Consider the following 26811-nt stretch of genomic DNA (forward strand, 5'->3'; position numbering starts at 1 on the left):
GTACAAATGCAAATATGTGCAGTATAAATCCATACAAAATATACAAAATATAAGGTTTTACACACTATATATTTGCATTTGTACTCCTTCCAAACTCAACACTTAGGTTTAGTTTGAAAGAGTACAAATACAAATATGTACAGTATAAATTAATATAAAATACAAGGTTTTACACTCTAGACATTTACACTTCTGCTCCTTCCAAACTGAACCTTAATATCCACTAGCCTAAAAGCATGTGTGATGCACGTGCGCAAATAAGGATTAACCATATATATGATGTGGTGTTTAGATTTAACTTTTACGGTATATCTATACACAACCTAAAACTCAAAATAGAACATTAGTCCAAACTACAATATTCATTTTGTAGCATTTTTCAATTATAATCTGACCACAAAGAACGATTTAGAAATGGTCACTATAAGAAAAATGACTTTTAGCAGTAGTCAAAACTGCCGCTAAAGGTCCCTAAAACTGCTGTTAGTGACTTTATCGGCAGCTGGAAAACCACCATTAAAAGAACTGCCGCTAGAGGTGTAAAGTGGGCCATGCCGGGCCAGCATGGCACGGCCCATGGGTGGCCCGTGCAAAGTGTGGGCCATGTTGTCCTCCCTAGTGAAAATTTTAGGGGTTGGCCTAGTATAGCCCATGGCCCAGGCCCATGCGAGCTCATGCCATGCCACGGGCCAGGCTGGCCTGTGGGCCAAGCCTTGGGCCAGGTCGGTCCGTGCATCGGGCCAAAGCTATTTATTTAAAAAAATTGACAAAAAACTTAAAATTTTAATTTTATATGAATTTGTGTATAAAATTTCTTATATATGCAATAATTAAATAAATTAGTTTAATAAAATTAAAAAAATATTTATTTTATTAATATATTACATACTATATATTATTATATAATTATAATTTATATAATATTATATAACAATATAAAATATATAAATATATATAGTATATATAATTTATATGGGTTGGGCCATGTCGGCCAATGGGCCACAGGTGACATAGCCCGCTCGATTGTGTCGTATCGTGCCAGCCCGTAGACCTAAAACCCCAGGCCCAGCACGGCCCGCATAGTCGTGTCATGCCAGGCCTGGCACGGCCCATGGGCCGGTCCAAGTTTGTACCGGACCGCAGGCAGCTGGCCTGATTTACACCTCTCTGTGTCCTAAACGTTCTAGCCGCAGTTTTCTCAGGTGATGTTACAAATGTAAAACTGCCATATAAGTTTGGCACGCTTAGCGGCAGTCGCTCAGTCGCCAAATATATATATATATATATATATATATTTGTTCATATAACCCATAACTTCTTTTTAAATTACTCCTGCTTTTCATTTATTTTTAAAATGAAATACATTTGCGTCACAAAATATTTTTCTACCAAAAGAAATAACACACAAATTAATACATCTCAGTTTCAAATTGATACATTCTCTAATACAAATTTCATCATCCATTCTCTAATACAAATACATCTAATACATTTGAATCCACCCATATTTGGTCCAATCAACAGTAAAGCCTGGGGACAGTAGCCATTTGTGTCCTCACCAAGATGTACATCATTGGGGACAAGTGTGGCCGCATCCCCATTCTCTCAAATATCCCGGAAAGCAGTCACAGATCTAGAATTAGCAGGCAAGACAACAGGTCTATTCATAATTCTGGATCGTGAAAGCTTGCTGAACATAGCTTACAAATAAAACCAGATGGAAATAAGCAACAAAGTTTATGGAGTTGTAAGTATCATAGAGGATTGTTGGGGAACCTGCAAGATCACGGACCTGATGCTGTAGCTAGTTATTCATCTTTTAATCTCATTGGGTCAACTGCATTAAAAGAATTTCTTCTCACGGTTTGTGTCCGCCTCCATCTTTACCTTAAACCTGGCAAGATCGGTAATTTTCCCCATCATGAGCAAGCCATAGTTTTGAGTGGGACAAGCAATTCAGGAGCAAGCTATGCAATCCGTATTGTATTACTTATGCACATTGATAAAGCAAGGAATACAATCTGACACCATTCTCTTCTCTCTATGTTATAAGAAACTCTACTGTATAATTCGGAAATGTCGGAATGAATTTGACTGGAAAATTTTCTGGGATCGTCAAAAAGAAAAAAGGTCATTGATGAGCTCCTTGGGCTTCTCTCGTGTATAAATAAATGGGTGATTCTTATTTGATTAATGGTTGGATAAGTAGGGAAGATGAGTTTGGCCAAAAACTGCAAGTTTCATTAAAGTGGTTAGATCCACAGTGAGTCTCTTGTTCTTTCAAAGATTATCTAATTTGTTGGTGAACATTTTTTCTAGGGAAAGGGTGGGGAGTCTCAGCTATTTAGGGCCACATCACATGTAATTTCTAGATTCTCACTGAGGTTCATTTGTAATTGTGGCCTTTCTTTTGATCTCTTTATGGCCAGGTTCTTCGGCCTGAAGTGAAGAATTTGTGATGGGTAGAAGGAAAGGCAGTAGGCTGATAGAAGCTACTAGCGTCTAGCGGAGAGAGAAAACAGCAAAGCCTGCTTTAATAACAACAAAAGCAAATCCTCGAATGCTAATTGATATATGAAACTAGGGAATTAATACATAATTTAGGCTTTCTATTTATCAAATTCTATTGCTTAGCTGCCTAGGCACTGAACTTTTGCATGGAATCACCTATATGTCTTGAAAAGTATGTGACTATTATAATGCATTTTGGTAGTTCAGTAATAAATATTGCATTGGGCACTTTCCTGCAAAGTATGGACAAATATGACCTGAAATGGAAACACCCAACAGACTTTGTAGAGGATCTGTAGAAGTCAATACCCCAATACACCTTCCTCTTCATTAACTAACTTCACAAGTTTTAATGAAAACACCCAGCAGAAAATTTTACTAAATTAAAAAAAAAAGATCCATTTGATCAGTTCTGAATATATCAGTGGTCCTATTGGAGAATTTGATGTTTTCCCCAATGGCTTAATGCACCAAAACCCAAGCATTTATGTTTTTCAGTGTTTAATTGATAAACACCAAACCAAATAAATGTTTCAATCTAAATAAACACCAACGCCTATGTGGCGTTGGCATGGTGACATTGTTTGAAAAATAAAACTCCAACAGAATCAAACATCCTCCAAACCAGTCCTGATTGGTTTCAATCTACGTGATTCGTGCAACCAGTTTCAATCTAGCTACAGGATAAAGCTAGAGAAGAAAAGTTCAATTCTCTAGCTAAATTGATCAATTGGATAATAGATTATGATAAGTAATCCAGCTGCTTCACCCACTTGAAGATGATTTATCCAAACTGAAGTGTCTATTAGATAGACAAGACCACCCTTGAATTGGCTAAGTAGGTGGACCCCAAATTGAATAACCCCCAATATATATACAGTTCACCTTGTCTAAATGATGACATTCGGCCAATCAATATCTGCCACCTCACTTGAGTTCCTATAAGAATGAAGGCCACTACTAGCACAACCACCAGCATCCCACATGATATAGAATTGACCAGGTTTATTACTTGTGATTGGCTCAGTGTTACACGTAAAACATTGGAGAATTCAAACTCCATTAGATCAGTTCAACTATACTACTACCACTGGTTATGGTCCATGTTATCTATATGGTACAAGGACACGGCTGAATAGGGTACCAGATACAGAATTTACACTGAAAATTGAAATATCCAACACCAAACAGTACCCTTATACAAGTAGCCAGGTATCATAGGTCACAATATTTTCAGTCTATGTATCTAGACCTATATTTTTTTACCAGTAACAAAAAACTTTCATTAATTAAGAAAAAAGTTTAAAATACAAAGCTTGGGGGAGGTAAACCCTCTTACCCCCCCCCCCCCAACAGGAAAATTACATAGTAGCCCAAAACAATTGACTTCTTCCCACCCCCCTGTTTGGCCAAAGCATCTGCAAATGAATTAGCACATCTTTTAACCCACCGGACACACACATCCATTCCTTGGGTTAGCCACTTGAACTGCCTTCTTTCATTAACGTATGCCCATAACCCATCATTTGCCTTCTCTATCCAGCCAATTACCACTTGTGAATCTCCTTCGATAATCAACCTATTTATATTCAACTCCTTGGCCCTTTTTACCCCCTCCAAGAGGGCCTGAATTTCTGCTCTCAAAGAATCTCCAACTCCAATTGGTCCTGAAAAAAGTGCTATAAATGAACCTGCCTCTGTTCTAAACACACCACCAACCTCTGATGGCCCTAGATTTCCTTCATTGCTCCCATCAAAGTTGAGTTTGATAAAGCCCTCTATCGGAGGGAGCCACATCGGATGGACATTGACTCTACTAGGAGCCAAGACTGCTATCTCTTGCCAATTATTTATGATGGTCTCTATTGAAGTGTCCTCAAATTGGTTCATTGTTTTTACCCATTGTGCTAGCTACCCTCAAAGAAATCACTTCTATAATTGTGTCCCTGCTTCTTTCTTTTCAGAAAATATCCTTTGGTTCCTTTCCTCCCAAATCGTCCAACAAACTGCTGCCTTAGTGCACCTCCACAAGATTTTTCCCCTCTTTTTGATCTGGCTACCAACTGAATAGGTGAAGAGGCTTCAAATGCTTGATGGGGGAGTCCACCATCAGCTTTACAAAGGGTACACCAGTGCGGGGACAAGCACCAAAAAGGCCTCTCTTTTTGAAGACGATCGCAAGTATTAATTCTTTCCAAAGCTATTTCCCAACAAAGTGCTCCATCCCGAGGTGGGACCGGTTTTCCCCACACCTTTAGAAGGGATGGGAAAGGCAGGAGTAAAAGAAGAATGGGCCAGGGCATTGAAAAAGGAGCCACACCTGAAAGAGCCAGAAGAAGAAAGGGTCCAAATTCGGGAATCCCCCTTTGACGGTTCTAAGAAAACCTTTTGAAGTACTTGAACCAGGGACCACACCAACTCCATCTCAGTATCTAGACCTATAGATGGTTCATCTAGCAAAAAAAAGTGGTGCAAGAGAAAAAGAAAAATGAAGATTTGGATGAGAAAGACAGCTGTCATAAAAAGGAATTCCCTTTATCTTCCTTATTGTCAAACGTATCCTTTAACCATTCTTCCTTTTAGGAAAAAATTGTTTGCTGGAATACAGCAGCCAAAGAAGGAAAAGAAGAAGAAGAAGAGAAGAAGATTTGAGAAAGGCAGCTTTTCTCTTCAGCCAGCCCTACACTCTTATATAGATGATTGTAAAATAATGTTACATGAATGGACTAGAATGTCCCTGATTAGTGATGGGACACCTAGACAAATAAAACAAATAAAACATTAAACAAGTTTAGGCCCAATAACTAAGAACTTAAGACACAAATATGACTAACACAAACACTAAAAACAGCCGAACCAACAAACATAACTATAACTGGGGATGTAAATGAGGATGGGGACGACTCTAATAGCTTGCATATATATATAGCTAAGCTAGAACTATCATGTTTGCATACTCACCTCACTGGAGCTTATTTTTGTGACAAATGAACCAAGATAGTGCCTTCAGTTGACCTTGTATGGCTGAAGGAGACTGGCCCGATTTGAATCTGTGGATCATGTTCTATATTAACCTTGGTAGTGGTGACTGATGACTGGAGAGGTAATTAATGTACATGAGATGCAATTTGTTTCTCTTGTCAAAAGACCAAACTTCTGTTATATTTTTTTTTTCTATTTCCATAAAATTCTAAGAGAACTAGAGAAGTTGAGAAAATTAAAAGCATAAAACCAAAGAACAAATGAAGCAAAAGATCATGAAAAGTATATTAAACAAACATCATTATTTGGCCTACATACATCCAAAATCATAATATATTGTGTACCTTATTGGCTACTGATGCAGTGGTCCCAATTTCCTCTCAAGTACTAAGCAATGGGTCTGAAGAAGAGCCATTATAGGTCCGTTCAAGATGTTGGAGGTAAACCCCATCAATTGGGACCATAGGTTTAGTGGCTTTGGCAGGAAAAAAAAAAGAGCTAGAAAGAGCCATTTAAAGAGACCTAGATCATTTTTTGGATAATATGCATAACCATGAAAGGGATCCATATTGTACATAGAGCAATGGGTTCAGAAAATTTTCAGGAATTTTTCAATGGACTACACATGTTCCATGAATGTGGTCAGACATCTTCAAAGGAGATGACAATACCCAGGAGTTGCCCATCTAAAACTGATCAACACCCCATATTGAGGACCATGGAGCTTCTTCCAAAACCTGCACTGTATATGTATCAAGGTGATGTGCCTTCTCTTCTTTTTAACTTTTATCCTTATTTTAATTCATTTCTTTTATGCAGGAGTAAAAATGTATAACCTCCTTTTTAATTAGATCATTTTGAAGCTCAAGTTCTAGTGCTAGTTACATTAGTTGCAGTTCAATTTTAGAAAAATACTTCCACAGGATAGATGACAAAAGAAAGTGGAAAACTGAAAACCCTTAATGCCTATTATGATAAAGCTTGTAGAACTTCTACCGAGGAATTCAACTAGGTCAATGCACAACTGAACACATACCCATCTGGATCCATGAGAAACAGGGCAGATTTACTGAAAACTCTGCCTACAAAACAAGAATACACATAAGAGGTAACGGAGTACATAAATGTACCAGTTTTGTGTTTGTATCACAAACAAACGCAGCCTATGGACTATTTACCAATACTCCAATAGGGTAAATTATAGACAACCATCCCCTGTATTTTTGGTGTAGTGGCACTTGCCTCCTGATATATATAAGCAAACAAGATAAAGAAAAGAAAGCCAACCAGCAAAATAACAACACTACAAACTAAAGCACATAATTAACAAAGAAAGAAGAACGATCATCAAGAAGGATCTTAGGTTGAGCAGAACAACTGAATGATTGAGGCCCCTTTGGGCTGTAGCGTGAGCAGCTCTGTTTGAGTCTCTTTGAACCCAACTGAAGGAGACATCTAAATTCCTGCATAAAAGCACAATATCCTTAAACACAAAAGAAAATTTCATTTTGACAACCCGAGATAGCATGAGTTAAGGTCTGAATTATCTGTTCATAATCACTTTCCAAAACTATAGAATTGACATTTAAAGTCTTTGCCAATTTTAAGGCTTTGCCAGAGCTTTAGCATGAATCGGAGAACTAGCTTTACTAGGACCATAAGACAGCCACAAAAAGAACCTCTTGGACTACAATTCCAAAAGTAGCATGCTGGGGATCAAGAAAAGCTCCATCTGAATTGAATTTAAGGCTCTGTTCTGATGGAGGGTTGCAAAAAGAAGGCAAGGGGCTTCTTGATATTTAGTTTGCGACAAATACCCCCTGAACTTTCAGATTCCAATACTATGGCCTTTTCATTAGCAATTGGTCAATTAATTCGCATGTGACTGTCATGTGCTTGTTAAACATTTCTAAATCTCCATTTCCTTAATTTTGGGACTATTTTGGCAGGTCACATATCAAAGAGTCCAACTGTTTGATCTATACATACAAACTTACAGGCAATTTTTATGTAATATTTGGTGTATGCCACAAGGGGTATTTTGGTCTTTTTTACCTTTTTAATTTGTATGGTCACCCTAGTATATATAATAAAAAGACTGGCGCCGCCAGTATGAGTTTGAGTTTTCTCTTTCTCCCCTTCTCTTCTCTTCCTCTCCTCTTCGCCCACTCCTTTGTTGATTGGAACATGGTATCAGAGCAGGACAGTTCTCTGTAAATCATCTCCTGCAAGTCGAAACTCTTTCCTGCTCCTCTGGACTGAGAATGGAAGAGACGCACGCGAACTCCATTTGAAGACTGTTCGTTCTTGTCCTGCCCCTGTTTCTTGGACTGCAACTGATTAATACGACACCCAGAGGCCAGTGGATGACTGATTGAATCTCCCCAAGAGGTCGGTGTTCTCTTCCTGTGTTTTTTGTTGTTCCTGGGTTGGAGACTACAGAGACTCTGGACTGAATACGAACAGAAGCTTAAATAACCTCCTTTTTTTTCAGTTCTTGGTGTTGAAACCAAGAACTGGTTAAGTTATTCTGCTTGACCGAATGGTATAAAGGGAGTGTATCCCTTTTTGTGGGTGTGAAGACCCAACAATCTTCATGTTTGCGGAACCTTGGTAGGTCATAAGTGACCTGGTTCGACTGACAGAGGGCAGCAGCCTCTTTAAATGTTTTATGTAGTTCGTATTGCCTTAAGAAGACACCTCTCAGATCTGTGAAAATCTGTGACAGCAAGGGCTGTAGTCTGTTTTAGCAGTTTTTTGTATTTACCTAGTTGGGTAAGGACTGTAATCAGTTCGTGTCTGCTGCCTTCACTCGGCTCCCATGAATTCTGAAGATTCTGCAACTTCAGAAACTACCTCACATCAAGGAAGGAAGTCTGGTGGTTATGAGACCCTGCACTTTCCTTATGACCATTACCCCCTTGGACGGCAGAAACTACTTAGCTTGGTCCAAGGAGATGCGACTGTACATCATTGCCAGGGGTAAGGCTGGATATATAACTGAGAAGACAAAGGAACCTAAAGCTGGTACTGCTGAGTATGATGAGTGGGACCAGGAAAATTGCATGATAATGTCTTGGCTCTTGACCCCAATGCTGCCTTCTGTCAAGCAAAATTTCATGTGGGCTGAGACAGCCAAAGAAATTTGGGATCAAGCCAAGGCAACATACTCAGAACAGAGACAATATCCACGGATTTATCAGCTATAGGCTGAATCTTCAACATGCAAGCAAGGTAGAGGAGTTTATCAGCCTACAACTCTGCTCTCACATCTGTCTGGAAGGAATTGGACTACTACCAAACCATTGAATGGGAAAGTGAGAAAGATGACAAGGCCTACAAACAGTTGGTCTCCCAGCAATGGGTGTTTGCTTTCCTTCTTGGCCTTAACCCCATGTATGAACCTATCCGGGTACAGATTTTGGGCAGCAAGGATCTCCCGTTTGTCCAAGAGGTGCATGCTTTAGTTCAGTTCGAGGAAAGTAGGAGGTCTGTTATGAATCCTCCTGAGGGGGAGACCATAGCTTTAGCCGTAAGAAGTAACACCATTCAGCTAGGAAGGGGGAAAATCAGAAAAAGGTGGATGATAAGGATAAATTGTGGTGCACTCACTGCCAAAAGTCTAGACACACCCGTGAGACATGTTGGGAACTGCATGAAAAGCCAAAATGGGCACAAGAACTCAACAAGAAATCAGCAGCAGAACAGAACAAGAAGCCAACTCAGAAGAAGTTCACCTCTGCCAATCTTGCCTTGCATGCCTCACATGAGTCTCCAGATTGTCCCTCTAGTTCTGATCCCAAGGAAGATATTATCAGCTCCTTCTATAACCATTTGGAGCAGTATGGTAGGGCTTTCAGACAAACAGATTCTAGACCTGCACCTTCTATCTCATTTGCTTCTTCCTCAGGTAACTTAACCTCTGCCTTTCATGTGACTACTAATCCCCTAGAGTCTCTGTGGTTTATTGACTCTAGTGCCTCCAACCATATGACTGGTAAGTCAACTTTGTTTCAATCATATATCCTTTTATCTGGAAAAGATAAAGTGAGGCTTGCTGGTGGATCGTTCTCCTACATTGCTAGTCGAGGATCTATATCTTTACCTTTTGGTCTCTCATTACAAAATGTTTTGCATGTCCCAAAAATGCCTATTAATTTGTTATCCACCAGTAGTATTACACATGCTTTGAACTACTCAGTAACTTTCCTTCCCAATTCTTGTGTTTTTTAGGATGTGGCTTCCGGGAGGACTATTGGTAGAGGGAGCATGGTCGATGGCCTCTATGTGCTAGAGAATAAAGTTGGTTTTGCAGTTTCAGAGTCTTCGAGTCAGTCTAGTAATAGTCTTTTTTTTTTGTGGCACCATCGTTTGGGTCATTTGTCTTTTAAGTCTTTGAAGTACTTATTTCCAAATTTATTTAAGTTTGCTTCTGTTAATGATTTTCAGTGTCAAGTGTGTCAACTAAGCAAGCATTGTAGAACCTCGTTTTCTTTGCGTAATAAAATATCGGATTTTCCTTTCCATATTGTGTACTCTGATGTTTGGGGACCTGTGAATATTCCAATTGGGAATGGCTACAAGTACTTTATTTCTTTTATTGATGATTTTTCACGATTCACTTGGGTGTACCCTATGCACTCATGAGAAGTTCCTAAGCTTGTGAAAGATTTCCAACAAATGGTCTACACCCAATTTCAGACAGAGATTCAGGTCTTTCAATCAGACAATGCCAAGGAGTACTTTCATGGTGACCTCTCCAACTTCTTTATGTCCTGTGGATCTATTCACAGGAGCTCATGTGCAGGACTCCCCAACAAAATGGGGTTGCAGAGATAAAAAACCGTCACATCTTAGAAGTTGCTCGAGGACTCTTGTTGCAGATGCAAGTTCCAAAAAGATTTTGGTTTGATGTTGTTATGACTACCACATATATTATCAACAGGATGCCCTCTCGGTTGTTGGAATATAGGTTCCCTCACCAGCTCCTCTTCCCCAAGGCTCTAATGTTTCCCATACCCATCCGTGTCTTTGGGTGCCAGTTCTTCATCCATGATCTCTCCCCTACTCGGGGTAAACTTGATCTTAAGGCTATTATGTGTGTTTTTCTTGGATATCCCCTTTCTCAAAAGGGTTATCATTGTTTTGATCCAGTTTCAAGGAAATATTTTGTCTCTATGGATGTCTCGTTCTTTGAAAGTGTTCCCTTCTTTTCTGTTTCTCCTCAAGGGGAGAATCTTGGTGAGGAGAAACAGATACAGATTCCAATCTCGTTGCCTTCCCCACCTGACCCTCCTCCATTTCGTGTCTTTCGGAGACAACGTTATAGAAGTCAAGGCCAACAGAGTTCAATAGCCAAGGAATAGCCTGAGACTACGCAATCAATGCCATCGGACTGTCAGGAGCTGAATCAATGCCCTCATCCAGGTATTATTATTCCTGTTGAAACTTCTGAACCCAATGATATTGGCACTTCAAATTGTGATCTAGACCTTCCTATTGCAAAAAGGAAGGGGGTTAGATCATGCACCACACACCACCAATGGCTCAATTCTTATCCTATGAAAATGTCTCACCTTCATTTTGTGCTTTCCTATCTAAAATTGATAATGTCTCAGTTCCTCCAATGGCTCAATTCTTATCCTATGAAAATGTCTCACCTTCATTTCGTGATTTTCTATATAAAATCGATAATGTCTCAGTTCCTAAAGTGTCACAGATGCTCTCCTTTCTCCTAAGTGGACAGAGGCTATGAAGGAAGAAATCAATGCCCTCCACAAAAATGGCACATGGGAGCTGGTGGATCTTCCCGAGGGAAAGGAACCTGTAGGGTGCAAATGGGTGTTCTCTGTGAAACACAAGGCAGACGACACAGATGAGAGATACAAGGCTAGATTGGTTGCAAAGGGTTTCACACGGGTGTATGGTGTTGACTATGCTGAGACTTTTGTGCATGTGGCAAAAATGAATTCTATCTGGGTTCTTATCTCTTTGGCGGCAAACCTTGACTGGGAGCTTCATCAACTAGACATTAAAAATGCCTTCTTGAATGGGGATTTGGAAGAGGAAGTATACATGACTCAACTTCCTGTTTTTTGTGCTAAGGGTAAGAGCAAAAAGTGTGCAAATTAAAGAAGTCCTTATACGGCCTAAAACAATCACCAAGGGCTTGGTTTAGCAGATTTCACCAGGCAGTTCAACAAATGGGGTTCAGGCAATGTCAATCTGATTACACGCTCTTTGTTAAGAAGGAACAAGGGAAAACAACAGCTCTGATTGTTTATGTGGATGATATTGTCATTACCGGTGACTAGGTCTCAGAGATACAAAGGTTAAAAAGGTTCCTAGCTACACAATTTGAAGTGAAGGATCTAGGTCCATTGCATTACTTCCTTGGAATTGAAGTGGCCCGCTCCCAATAGGGCATCTTCATCTCTCAAAGGAAATACACCCTAGATCTCCTGAAAGATACAGGAAAACTTGGGGCCAAACCTGCCAATACTCCTATAGATGTGAATCATAAACTTGGGGACTGTGGTGGTGAGCTTTTGAAGGATCCAAAGCAGTACCAAAGACTTGTGGGGAGACTACTTTATTTATCCATGACTAGGCCTAACAAAGCATATGCTATGGGGGTTCTCAGCCAGTTTATGCATGCTCCTAAGGTAGCACATCTGGAAGTGGCAAACAAGATACTGAGATATTTGAAGAAATTCCCAGGGACAGGCCTATTGTTCAAGAAGCATGGGCATATGAGAGTTGAAATTTATACTAATGTTGATTGGGCCGGCTCGGTAGATGATAGGAAATCCACCAGTGGTTATTGTACCTTTGTAGGGGGAAATCTTGTTACTTGGAGGAGTAAGAAACAGAGTGTGGTTGCCCAATCCAGTGCAGAAGCAGAATATAGGGCCATGTCACATGGAGTTGCAGAGCTACTATGGATCAAGAACCTTTTAAGTGAATTGGGTTTCCAAGCTAAAGACCCTATGTCACTCTATTGTGACAGCAAAGCAGCTATCAACATTGTTGCAAATTCAGTTCTCCATGATAGAACCAAGCATATTGAAGTTGATAAGCATTTTATCGGAGAGAATCTTGAGAAAGGAGAAGTTTGCACCCCTTACATTAGCTCAAAGGAACAACTTGCAGATGTCTTTACTAAGGGATTGAATTCCTTGCGCCATTATGATCTATGTGACAAGTTAGGGATGATTGACATCTATGCCCCAACTTGAGGGGGAGTGATGTAATATTTGGTGTATGCCACAAGAGGTATTTTGGTCTTTTTCTTCCTTTTTTAAGTTGTACAGTCGCCCTAGTATATATAATAAAAAGACTGGCACTGCCAATATGAGTTTGAGTTTTCTCTCTTCTCTTCCTCTCCTCTACGCCCGCTGCTCTGTTGATTGGAACAATTTTAAAGCAGTTTATACACATGAATAATATGGGCAAATTTCTTAAACTACCCTTATGATATAACTAATTGACTAACTCTGCCCTTACTTTTTACCCTTCCTGTAAACTGTTCATCGTCCTCAACCTTGAGACTAATAGCAGAACAATGGTAAGTTTCCCATCATTTTCTTCAGCAGCAACCAAAGAATAACCATTTGTGCCTGCATTGTAGGTTATTTGAGAGGAAAAAAAAAAAGAATACACGGAGGCTCTTTCTTGTGTTGTGTGGTATCCAGGAAACAAATAAACCGAAAAATAGAACCAAAGAAACATTAAAGCAAGAAACCATCTATGTCTCCCACCTATGCAGCATTCTGTGAATTAGAAGTTTAAAACTTCAAATTTCCAAACGGCTTTCAAGCTTTTGGTGTTTTCAGAAAGATACAATTTTATATAATTCCAATAGATAATCAAAAGAAAAAAAAAAAGAGATAAAAACTGCATTTCTTTAACTTGGTAAGTAGTTTTGGATCATGTACCTGAATAAGACAATCTCAAGACTTGACTCAAATTATCTTCCAATTCAAAGGGTTATAACTTATAAACCCAAAACATGAAAAGCTTTCTTCTTGACAAAACAAATATATTAGAAAAAAAAAAACATGAAAAATAGAGACAAAATCTCTTGACAATCCCCCCTTATTTTCTGATAAGTCATACATAGGAAACGAAAAAAAAGATCGAGTTGACAATGACCAGTGACTCAGCCATGATTATTGTCAATCCATTTACCACATACAGCAAAGATATCGCATCAGAACAATGGTCGTCTATTAGCAATATTAAACAACCTAAAATGTAAAAGAAAACAATGGAAGAGCAAACGAAAAAATATGGGAAAAGGGCATTGAGACAAAGAGCGATCCCTAATAAAGGAAGCCATCAAATCAAACAATAGGATCTACATTATAAGTTATAACATCAAAAAACCAAAGGAAAGAATACCTAGGCATTGTTGGGGACATGTTGAGACCTCAAGTTCCCCATCGTTGCCTTGTTGTAATAAAAAATCTCTCATGCACTTTTCAAAATTTTCTTGAGCTTCTTGAATTCAACCCCAGGTAATTGTTTCTACTGCCCTCGCATGTATTCCCGGTACCTCTTACAGAAGTCCATTTACTCCTCCTCCTCCTCCTCCTCCTCCTCCTCCTCCTCTTCTTCTTCTTCTTCTTCTTCTTCTTCTTCTTCTTCTTCTTCAACAAAATTATGAAGATTTCTCACCGGTCACAGAAATTCCTTGTCTTGTTTCACAAGTTATCGAACACTCAAAGTGGCACAACAGAGCAATAAAAACGACAGTCCAGAAGTTGAAGGATCTGTATTTTGGTTTCTATCTCTGATGTGATAACAATCCTCACTTCCCCTTTTTCGGTTTTCTTTTGGCGGAAGTTGCTTTTGGCATACTTTGTTGTTGAAAGATTTTTACGTATCTGAAGCATCATCATTGGAGCTCCGATCTGTTTCCTCTTATTACTCAATTTTTTCAGTTTTTATTTTGAAATTTTGAGAGATAGCCGAGGATAAATTTGACATTTCACTTCTTTATTTTGGCAACGATGGAATAATTACATTAAGAGTAAATTTAGTCAATTAGATAAAGTTTTTTAGGCTATGTTGGGTTTCAATCCAAACGCAAATATCTATGCCACATATTTACCCATTTTCGGTTCATGAATACAAATATGATTTACATTTTAAATCGTTTTTGTATTCATCTTATTTGTTTGAAATGGGTGCAAAAATATGGGCCATCATTAAATGCTCCAAATATCATATGCTTTAATGTCTTAAGTTTAGTCAAAAAATTAATTATTAAGAGAATATAAATTTGCATCCAAAAAATAGGTACATTAATGCTTTCTTTTTACAGTACAAAAGTGTTGAAAAATACAATTTTGCTCTGAAACAAATAAAAGTTCGCAAATACAAACCAGAGTACATAAATACTCCGATTCGGCATTTGTATCACAAACAAACGAAGCCTTAAAAAAAAGTTAATTAGTTAAAGCATGAAATAAAAACCATATTGGTAAAATACAAAAACCTTCCTAAAATTTTTAACAACCATAAAAACCTCTCTTATAGTTTTTTATTTTAACAAAAACCTCTCTTAAACTTTTGAAGAATTTGACAAAAACCTCCCTTATGTCATTGATTAGATGAAAAACATTAAAATGATGTATCAATTTGTTATACCCATTTTACCCTTTTTAAACTATTTTGCATATGTTACTGAAATGCCTCTATTTGAAAATAGAAAAAAAAATCTCAAAATACCTCTATTTGAACTTTGAAGAGGAGGAACGCAACAATTTCCAACCAAACATATAGAACTACGATCTAGTCATCAAGATTGAAACCTATTTTCACGAAGTTGTGCATAATCACTAAATAGAAATCTATTTTCACAAAGGAACTCATCAATCTCGAAGTGACACAAGGGTTCAATGTACTGGTTATTTTCACTTTTTTAAACTACACGTGAAGTGTGAAACCAATCAGGAGTGAGTGTTTGCAAAGGAAAGAATCTTGGTTTCTAAAAGAAACCTGAATCTAGACTCTCTGCTGATTCGAAAAAACATAGGAGTTAAACATAGGTTAAGGTTCAAGGATGCATAAACAAAAAGCGGAAAACACAAGGAAAGAACAGTAAACTACCAGAAATGTGACTCTAATTGAAACTCGCATTGTGATGGAGAGCCGATAGAGCTTACTATCAATGAGAGCTAAGGAAACATGGTAGGTGGCACAGAGCAGCACCGAAACACAGTAGTCACGAACTTTGACATCGTTGCTTGTATGGGAGATAGAGAAGGGAGGGAGTCTGGGATGCTTCGAAATAGAGGGGGATCCATTGGCTTTTATGCATGCCACCCAAAAAAAAGGTGTTCAAGAGAGATTCTTTGCTCTGCAAGTCAGATCTTTACGAAGTACCTCAAAAAAGAGGGGAGAGAACACTTCACAATCAAATCCAAAACTTGACAAGGCCAAGCAAGAAGATAACTATGAAAAGAATCATAAAAACCTCTGTCCAAACTCTCCCGAGAGAGACACAGAGAGACCACCAATCAATGTGGAAAGAGAAAGAAATTTAAAAAGGGAAAAAAATGATGAAAGATTGAAAAGTAATCCGGTGGAGTTCAAGGATAGGAAAAGAGGTCGAAGGGAGATTTTGAATGAAAAATTGAAATTGATGCATAATTTAAAAAAGGGTAAAATAGGTATTTGAAAAAAAATGATACATCAGATTAATCTAAATCAATGACAAAAGGGAGGTTTTTGTCAAGTTCTTCAAAAGTTCAAGGGAGGTTTTTGTTAAAGTAAAACTAGGGGAGTTTTTTATGATTATCAAAAACTTTAGTGGAGGTTTTTGTATTTTACCCTATTTATAAAGTCAATTATGTAAGGTTGAAGATGAACATTGGTGCTATTTTGTGGAATTTCAATGTAGAAGCAAGGATTAAGGTATTGGTACCAAGTATCATATCGTACAATTTGAATACGGATACACTTTGAAAATGCATGGATACAGATATCATACAATGCATTAATTAAGAGTCCAATATGGACTTACTATATTTATACTAATTATTATATCAATTATTTTCTATTTTATTATTTTTACATTTTAACATAAAAAAAAGTTAACCAAATATTAAATATAAATTAATTATCATTTAATAATTTATAAATATATATAATTTTAACTTAAAATATATAAATTTGGTTAAAATTTCTAAGGTATATATCATATGCAAATTCATATTTTTTAATTATTAAAATAATTATTTCATTATTGAAATTTCTATTTGTATATAATTTTTTGAAATTAAAGATCAATTTTTCAGATAAATGTAAATTAGTGGATTTGATAAATTTAATTTAATCTTATATTCTTGAATATTTTGCAAACAGATTTTTATTTTTTATAAATAATAAATATCTTGTCATTTAATGTTAATTAAAATATTAATTAATAATTATAAAAATATATAAATTTTGTAAGATATATCATGTGAAATTTTATAAATTTTTAGTAAGGTAATTATTCTACTATTAATATTTTATTTGTATAAACTTCTTGAGATTAAAATCATCTTTTGATATAAATATAGAAGATAGATCACTTATTCTATTTGTTTATAAAATATTAATTTTAAATATTATTTATTTTAATTTTTAATTAGAGTTGTTAAATGTAAATATTGATTATTTATTTGAACAGACATTAATAGAAAATGTGTTATATCGTTAAATATTTCAATGCATGACATGGCCAAATGGTTTGATGGAGAGTTTAAGGGTTAAGGCTTTAGGCACCACGCGCGAGATGTTCCATGTTCAAATCACGCTATTAGCACATTTGCATTTTTAATCGAAGACGCTACGTAACAGTGGGGGTAAAGAATTAGAATCCAAAAGTGCAAAGGGGTATATGCCATAAATGAAAGTTTGGGGGACCAATTGTCACTGCCCTCTAATATAGGGTGGTAATCTGATAATCTTTAATTCATCCTTAATAATAATTGTAACAAAAAAAAATACTGCTTAAAAGATGGTCTTTGAGGATCTTAAGATGTATAATGACAATCAAGACCATCACTAAAAATTTAAAAATTAGTGATGAATAAAGAAAAATGTCACTAATTAGGTAGATATGATGATGATCTTGTAATGGCATCACTTTGGCTATTTGGAAAAAGATAACATGGGTTGTTTTGGGAGCCTCTACACATACCTTAGATAATTCAGGTCCTGTTTGTCTTTTCAACTAAAAAAGTATTGAATATAAATACCGTTTTACCACGGTTATTATGAGATGTCATTTACAACAGGCTCCCAAAACAGCATAGGTTGTATTTTATAAAGGGATTATGGCTAATAAGGGTAACTTTTTGGTCTTATTATCAATAAAAATAATATTTTAACATAATTTATAGAATAGGGTAACTTTTTTAAAAAATATCAAAAATTTGTAGAAACATTGTTTATCTCCTTCCTCCTTGAGACCACCTAACAAATCTCCCCACCTCCGGTCTCAATCTTTCTCTTTCCTCCTCATCCTCCTCTTTCTTCTTCTTCTTCCTCTTTGAGACCACCTAACAAATCTCCTCCTCTTTCTTCTTCTTCCTCTTATTTCTTCTTATGCCTCTCCTTCTTCTTCTTCTTCTTCTTCTTCATATGAGTTTGGAGCAAAGTTACTATGAGTTCTTCTAAAACAGTTAGAAGAACACATTCGCCCACCAAATAACCAGCAGTCGCTCGCTGCTATTATGAATTCCAAGCCATCGATTCTTTCAAGGATCTGAAGCAGAGGGTTCCGACGATCTTGGGCGTGGATGTGGATCTGAAAGGAGGGCCAACGGTTCAGGAAGCGGTGATGAAGCTCTTTCATGGCCATCGAAAGGAGGAGGAGGAGGAGGAGGAGGAGGAGGAAAGAGAAAGATAGAGACCATAAGTGGGGAGATTTGTTCAATGGTCTGAAGGAGGAAGGAGATGAAAAAGTGTTTCTACCTTTTTTTTTATATTTTTCAAAAAAGTCGCCATATTCTAGAAATTATGTTATAAAATATTATTTTTTTTGATAATAAGATAATAAAACCCAAAAGTTGCCCTTATCAGATATAATCCCTTTTAGGAAGTGATATCACTTGGAGCTTACTTTCAACTATTGACAGCTTGCACCACGTGCACAGGCGTAAAAGGCCTTCAGCACCCTGGACTTAAAAAGGAACTTTAGCCTTTGGGGCTTTAGTAATTAAAGCTGAAGAAAAAATATTACCAAGACCCCTTGCTCCCTTTCCCATGCTTTAGGTGTTAGGTGTTCCACTGCAAATAAAAAGTATAAAACCTTCCTGTTCTCAAACTTCCAAGACAATCAAAATTGACATGCCAAATACCTTTTCCATTGAAAGCCCACCATAATGAATGGAAGGGGTAAACATTATACATGGAATAAGCAGTTAGACTGGCTTTTCCAAAATTTGAATGGATCCAATCCAAAGCCCAAGTCTAACGTAATGTAAAATCAAGCCTGAAGCCCGACCCATGAACAGGTCTAAAGGCAACTACGACATACAAGTCTACCCAATTAAATCTCCACCAACCTTAACAATATACAACTACGATAAACAACCATTTTCCTGCATTTATTAATTTGATATATTACATGCAAATCCTAGAAGGTACCATATCCATTCTACTCCTCTCAAGAACCTAGATAGTTGGGACCAATATTGAGTAATGGCCTTTTATATATACAGATAGTACTTAATATAGCCAATAATCTTAGTATCTTACTATGAAAAACAGAGAAAAGTAAGTATAAAATAACAAAAAAGAAACACAAATGATTTTGTCTTGACAGAAGCAATACCACATCCTTTCAGGCAATTCCATCAAATCACCATCCCAAATATGAAAATCTATTCCCAACAATCTAGAACCAGACTCCTATAATTATCAATCCTTTTTTTAAAACAAAATTACCTTACAATTTTCAATAGAAGAATCGTAGATCGTTCTGGCAATATTATCACAGTGGAGAACTCAAGTCATTTCGATAAAACATCCTTGAAATGTGATGCAATGAAACCTGATCCCGAATAGTATCAAAATGATTCTAGTAGATAAACAATGAAACAAACTAGATACACCTGAATAGTCTCCAAACCACGCAGCTTTTGTGTCCTGATAACCTATATATTTCGGTATACCTTGCCCATCATTCTTGAGGACAGATGTACGGAATCCACACCTTTACGGCTTTACCCTGAAAACGGTTCTGCATCCAAGCTTTGGTTCGGTAATGTCATTGACATTTTTCATATCATCAACACTTGTCAACTTGTATACAGAGGAAAAATGTGAAAGACCATAATCATTCCAAGTGTAAGAGATGAATTTTGACATGTGTAAGATGAATTCGGATCTCCTAAACTTAACGCTTTATGCTAACTTGTACACTAGCCAAAGGTTGGTTTTGGTTGATCAAACTCTCAGAAGTCAGAATAGGTGGTCATGATACCGGAAGATCTCACTTTTTTAGTCTAACTATGACTTGTCATTGGTTAGTGTACAAGTAAGCACAAAGAGTAGGAGATGCGTACTGGTAAGAGATCCAGACATATTAGCAGGCTTTTAGTCGATGATGTGCTCTTGCTTAGGAGTTAGGAATGTTATCAGAGATGTACGCTGCTGCACTTAGGTCTCTGGCTAAATTCTGGCATTCCACATACATTCAGACTGTTAATCTTCTGTTCAAAATAGCAAATTCCCAATGCAACAATCCGCCAAAGGCGCCAACTTAAACTCTCTCCAGTGGATGATCTCAAAAGTCAAGACCCAGCAGCGTTGACACAGTTACATTGACATTATAGTCCACGTATAAGAAACGAGCTTGCTCACAACTCAAAAGAAACATTCTTAGATTGTTTTCCTACAAAACCTCACACCATGATTCTGGGTCTAATTCTCGCCTTTGAACTTGAATATTTCATCCTTTACCAAAAGGAAAAGATCTTGATCTCCTGTACTATCCAAGCTGACAGATGTGGACAGTACAAATGAAAAAGGAAATGCAAGTGAAATGAAGCATACCCTGATGTAATAATAGTAGATATTCAGGGATGTCACCACCCACCAAAGGAAAAAGGATGTGTCCTGGTTGCTCCTTTCTATAGACTAAGTGACTAACCATGCAGCTGGGCCTACAGAATGGCGTGCCTCTCTTCCATGCCACTGTTTATACTTTATTAAATTGCACCCATAGGGCCCTTGGATTGAGGCCATTGAATGAAATTACCACGTTTTTATCGAAATGGAAGACATAATTTCTTTTCCCAGAAGAGCCAGGATCTCGTTCGGGTTCAGTACATGATACATCCGTAGTTCCATACCCTGGTATAGATGTACGTTGCATGAAAAAAAAAACAGAACGAAAATTAACTTCCGTCGTTCATGTCTGTTACTTTTCACAGTTTTACTAGAACAAGTAAAATTCTCGTTCATAAAAAGTTGAAGATTACAACATAAATAAAAGAATTGTAGGAGAACAATATCCAAAAATACATAGAAAAAACAAAAAAACGGAAAAAGGAATGCAATATGGATACACAGGCAAGTTACCTATATTAAAAGGCAATGTAAATATGAAATACATCTTGACCAAGGAAAACCCTAAATCTCTGATAGAAGCTTTGTAAAAGCGTGTAGATGAACAACAATGACTGACTAAAATTTCAATTGAGCAAGATTTTAGTACAAAGACCATAACTTTCTAAGCATTTAAATAAGGGTCTTCATTGTGTACATCAAAATGCACTTACTGGAGCGATAAACGATGTAACTTTATGTCCCTCACTTCAACTCCTGCATCCAACATATAGTCTTCTATTACATTCATAAGTTTTTTTGTTTTCAGCTCAATAACAAATATCACTTCACTAACCTAGGGAGAAATAGCCTGCACAAAATAACCTCTGCATGGATGATAGTAAGAAATTAAGAATAGTAATAAAGCCATGGAAATCAGGACGCAAGGCAATCTACAAATGCCCTCTTTAGCTCTTAAATAGGGGGTGTTAGAGTGGCAGGTGACTGGCAGGTTTATTCTGTTTTGATGTGGTTTTGAAAAGAGAAGGAAAAGTTGCTTCCATACCTATATATCCAGATCTATGACCATAAAAACCCCCAAGGAAAAAAAAAACATGATTCTCAATATTAGAAAAAGTAACTTCTAAAAACAGAATCATGGTTTGCTTTATAGGGTGTAGGGTCGGAAATTGGGATCGATAATTGTGCAAAATTAGGAGTTGCTCAACACTACCATCATCCTATCTCTCAAGGAAACTCTTTTTTGAAAGCCCAGTTTTTTCAAAAGTACCATGCTTAAAATCAACAACCTACATTTCGAACACCACCATAGCCTCCTAATGAACATTTATAGAACAACCCAAGAGATTGCTCTTGACTGCAATTGCTTAATTAGTTGGAGAATTAGAATCATCAGGTACATGGAACTTGGGAAGTATGGATAATGCATTGATAATCTGAGTTGGAAATTGATTGCAATGTAGTTGTGGCATGCTAACTGGATAGGCAGGAAGTTAAAGTATTGTGAAATCTGCCCTTCGTAAAAAGACTTGACTTTGCTGGAGTGTTACTGAGAAATCTGTGAGTCCTGAAATGTTTATACTTTATAGAGTGGACAGGAGAAAAAAGAATTTTCTATATTATGGTGCATTTTGAACTCTTCCCCCACTATAATGTGCACATTTTTAGTTTCTGGAATCTCCAGTTTACATGGGATAACAAATCATCAAATTGCAACAAAATATTCAGGTAGCAGCATTCACATTATCCCATCCAAGAATGAAATAACTTGTAAAAGCAAAAACCATGAAGATAAAGCTGATCAGTTCAAACCTGAGTTTGTAGCATGTTTTCCTTCTACATTTTTAATCGTCAACTTCAGAAGTTTGACAGTGTTGCTCCTCAATTAGGGTTTGAACTCTCTATAGCATTATGGATATGAGCCATAAGTATTATGTTTTGAGGTATAACATAAATATCTAACAAACTTTGCAAGTTTTCTACCTTCACAGAACTTTCAACCTCCTCCAATTTTTGCAATATCAGTTCCCCTGATTGAGGAAACAACTCATGCCTGAGAGATTTTGATGGGAACATCTGCAATTAACACGAAATAATTAATAAAATAACATATTCCAGAAAAAAACAGGATTCTGAGAAAGGTTAAATGAAATATCTCGATAAGATGATAATTGATCAAGTTATGGAATTTCCTTCTCAAACAGACTCAGCCCTAGAGTTGGCAAAAACAATTCCTTTTTGTTGAGATGGTATGATGCATTGTAAAGAAAATACAATTATTTATAAGAAAAAAGAATAAAATAATTTAAGAGAAAGCACCAATACCGGATTTGATGTGACACCTATACCAATATTTTGCCGTATCCTAGCTGCAGTGGAATAACCTATCCCAAAATTTGGAAGATCTTCATTTACAGAAAGTTGCCTAGAGAAAGTTTCACTCCTCATATTTGAAAGACGTGTTAGGACAGCCTAGGCAGTGGATGAGTGGACATAAATTAATTAATACCTGATAAAACAAGAATCACCCAGAAAGACTGCTAATTGGTTGTACCTTTCTGAAAGCTCTAGGATTTGTGATGCCTTGAATTTGAACATCATCACTTGGTGGCCTTCTTACACCAACGTTCTCAATTCTAACAGAATAAACACCAAACAGGGACTGCAAATATCCTGATTATAATGGAACTTTTTTTAAATGTTTGCAATAATGTTGAGTCATCTAGTAAGTCAAGAAACCGAAAAAGAGTACTGGAACATAGACCAAAAACATGGTATCTTTGAAGCAGAAATAACAACATTAAATATTTTCCTTGCATAATTAATATGCAATAGAAGGAGAGTAAGACATCTACTTAACATGGATGCAAGAAGTAAATATAAGAGGTGTAACTTTTTCATGTATGTACCAAGATCATCTTATAAGTTGTAAATATGTAAAGAGTACCTGCTATCAGCAAATAAGTTTTTATGATTTCCCCCTTTTTTGAGAACAAGAAAGTCTATGAATACATGCATGCAGAAAATGCCTTTGAACATATGGAATAAACATACATTGTATATGGTCCACAGACATTTATGAAGCTTGGATGTGGGATAACAAACATAACAGGTCAGTCGTGTTGAATCCAAGGTGTAGCACAAAGTCTGTATATGCAAAGTAAAACCAGTTCAGCTTTAAGTGTTCAAAGCAAAAATGTTCAGAATGACTTTAGCATGTACTACAGGAAACCTGTTGTTTTGTAAAAGATCCAATCTAATCAAGTCATCGTCCATATATCAAGTTTTATTAATAGGTAGGTGGTTTGTAATAACCCCATCCCCCAGCCAATCATCCACCCAAGCACAAAAAAGAAGTGAATATAACTTAAGAATCTATAGTATTCAGGTCGTAGAGAGTATATGCTTATAATGCGTCCACAAGTTTGCTTTTACCTTGTTCAACGACAATATCAGCAACTGAAGGCAGAAGAACATGCTTCTCTTTCTTCAGCACTCCGAAACATGGGAAAGGTACTGGTCTTGTAACCTGAGGCCCAACAAGTGAGAGTTGGCTAAGCAGAGACACTATGTAAATGACATATTTTAGAAAGTAAGTGAAAGCATTAGTTAATTTCCTAATTTACAAAGATATATCTATAGAAAAAAATTCTAGTTCGTATCTTTGTCTTCACCAATTTTACTGTTTTAGTTTTAAGTTTTAAAGTGTTCAAGAAAAAGCAAAAAAAAAATAATAATAATATATGGAATTATGGCAAAATAAAATATGGAATTTTATGGGATGGTCTTGTGAACCACTTTGCAACTTCAACCAAAATAACATATGGAAAATTTATGGCAAGTTATCAATTGACACTGTAGACTATACACTTTTGCGTGACTTAACCGAATGTCCATCAATACCAAAACACATGAAACTTTAAAACCTGGGGGTAAATTACCTTGTACACTATGGCATTTGCGGTAACACACAGCTTTCTTGACTGGATGTCCTTACGGAGTACATATCTCCTCATGGGGAGATAAAGTAACATGAACAACCCAATTCCCCAAGCCAAAATCAGAAGTAATGAGTAAAGAACCCATTGAGCGGTTTGGTACTTCACATAATTTTCCTCCATTTCCTGAAACGATGCCGTGTATAAAATTGTACCATCTTCACCTTCATTGTCTTCATTAGAGTCCGTATCTGACAGTAGTCGTCTCTCCAAGAAATCAATTTCTACAACCCCATCTCCGGATCCCATCTGGAACATAGAATCAATGCATATACAATTACCAGAAAAAGGAACTAACAAATTACAGACTACGTTAACAAAGTAACTATATGAGCATCAGTGAGAAGAATGGAATAGAACAGTATAAAAGTATAAACCAACAAAGCAATTAGGTTTTCTCATCGCTGTCTTTCCCAACACTGTATATTCTGTCACTCGAAGTTTTAAGCAGCAATTGATGTTTAAACCATTATACTAGTTAATTATAAACAAAACAAGAAAAGCAAATCGAATTCTCCTCACAAACCTAAAATGATTTAGCCACTTCCGTCATAATAACTAATAAGAGGACCAACAAAACCCTAAAATAGCTCTAAGATAACTAATGGAATTGTTGATTCAACAATTCAGAAGATACAAAATTTCAAACGTTTGCAGAGGGTTCGGTTTTGAAGAATGATCAAGGAAGTACCTGTTACTCGATCGATCCTATTCTCAGTGGAAACTTTCACAGATCCCAAATGACCGAGGTTCCCATTAGCATGTCTTGTTTTTGAATGTCTGAGATACACCAACAGAAAAAGAAGAAGAATTCTGATAGGTCTAATTGATCTATACCGCCCCAAGGAACAACGAGCCGGATGAATAGTGATAACATGTATCGATGCCTATACATTACCAAAATCCTTCAATGGTTCTAATTGATCTATACCGCCTAAACAAAATAAAAAGCATTCTGATCACACGGTTAGAATATGACCCGATTAAAAATAATCTCCTTGCCGTCCAGATTAATTTATGGATTTCATCAATACCGCTAATTTTCCTATTCACCGGGAAAAAAGCGAAGCATGTACTTATGCTTTGCCTTTTAAACAAGCAGTCAGCTAATCAGATCCATCACTCTCTCTTTCGATTCTCTCCGCAGGACTGTTAGGTAGGTGACCGGGTGTTGGTCTAATGTGAGATCATATCAACGCCGCGCTAATGTGTAAACGGATCGAATTCGAATCGCGTCATGCAAATCCGAATTCGAATATGATATTTGATAGATATTGAAAATTAATATTTGAATTTGAATATTCAATTCGAATTCGTCTAATTAATTCTTTTGGTTAATTAATAAATATATAAAATAAATATTTTATTTATATAAAGTATATAAATATATAAATTATTTATATAATTTACTTGTTATATACAAAATATTTAAAAATCTTATATATTATATATAAGAATTAAATAATCAATCAAATTTAGATATTTATCAAATCGAATCAAGTCATATCCAAATTCAATCCGATTAGTTATTCAGTATGAATAAGACATCCGAACTTGATCGGTTAGATATTCTAATTATCTAAATTTGATTCAATTATATCGAATCTCAAATTTGAAATTGGATTTTCAAATACCATTGACACCTCTACTTATATGCACGTCTCAACGTGCATTATGAATATCTCTCGTGCTTCTCATTAAGAGATGTTCCTAATACTCAGTTCGAATTTGTCATGGGCAAATGAACACCATTTTGTTGGAATGGAAATGGCATATTTCCCACGCCTGTTTGATTGAAACGATAATTGGAATTGGATTTACACTCTTTGCTGTTTGGTTTAATTAGAAGTTGAATTTGAAATTAATCAAAATTTTCAGTTTTACCCTTATTAAAAGAATAAGAAGAATAAAGAAGTGGGAAGAAGTAGTCACAGTTGGACGGCTTTGTTGGGTTAATGTCATGATGGGAGTACAGATTTGGAAGAAGAAGAAGAATGAAGAAAAATAAAAGATAGAAAAAAAGTGGACAGCTTGTGGACAATATTAATAGTGGCAGCAAAGGGAGGAAGGAAAAAGAGAGAATAATGGAGGAAGAAGAGGGAAGAGAAACAAAGGGAAGAAAATGAATAAGAGAGAAGCGAGGTTTTAAAAATCGAACTATAATTGGATAGGGAACCGTTTTGGCAACTGGTTGTGGTTTGAAATTAAAAAAATAAAAAATAAAAATAGCCAAAACCATTAATTGGAT

The 26811-nt window shown here is 36.5% G+C and overlaps 1 protein-coding gene and 1 long non-coding RNA gene across 6 annotated transcripts; both read right to left on the minus strand.

Annotated features, from left to right (window-relative positions):
- Positions 1-1398: 1398 nt before the first annotated feature.
- On the minus strand, positions 1399-14394 carry LOC148842099 (uncharacterized). Of its 3 annotated transcripts, none has more exons than XR_016102829.1 (4): positions 13897-14394; positions 5473-5561; positions 1793-1894; positions 1399-1690 (listed from the first exon to the last, which is right to left on the minus strand). It is a non-coding gene; the product is annotated as an uncharacterized LOC148842099 (long non-coding RNA). The 3 variants fall into 3 exon arrangements; XR_016102828.1 differs by having other exon boundaries at positions 1399-1700; XR_016102827.1 differs by lacking the exon at positions 1399-1690 and having other exon boundaries at positions 1756-1894.
- A 5760-nt stretch (positions 14395-20154) lies between these two features.
- Positions 20155-25623, minus strand: LOC148842100 (uncharacterized). Of its 3 annotated transcripts, XR_016103673.1 has the most exons (9): positions 25255-25623; positions 24507-24812; positions 24001-24094; positions 23120-23238; positions 22891-23037; positions 22549-22641; positions 22378-22466; positions 21279-21321; positions 20155-20850 (listed from the first exon to the last, which is right to left on the minus strand). XR_016103673.1 is itself a non-coding variant. In XM_088959295.1 (8 exons), the coding sequence occupies exons 2-7, from the start codon at positions 24810-24812 to the stop codon at positions 22410-22412; spliced, it is 816 nt and encodes a 271-aa protein (XP_088815421.1). In that variant the 5' UTR covers positions 25255-25623; the 3' UTR covers positions 20931-21321; positions 22378-22409. The 3 variants fall into 3 exon arrangements, 2 of the variants coding, with proteins under 2 accessions (XP_088815421.1, XP_088815422.1); XM_088959295.1 differs by lacking the exon at positions 20155-20850 and having other exon boundaries at positions 20931-21321; XM_088959296.1 differs by lacking the exons at positions 20155-20850; positions 22891-23037 and having other exon boundaries at positions 20931-21321; positions 25255-25406.
- Positions 25624-26811: the final 1188 nt, after the last annotated feature.

Source organism: Nelumbo lutea, chromosome 8, assembly GCF_056320005.1.
Source record: "Nelumbo lutea isolate HS-2025 chromosome 8, American lotus-T2T, whole genome shotgun sequence".
Classification (NCBI taxonomy): Eukaryota; Viridiplantae; Streptophyta; class Magnoliopsida; order Proteales; family Nelumbonaceae; genus Nelumbo; species Nelumbo lutea.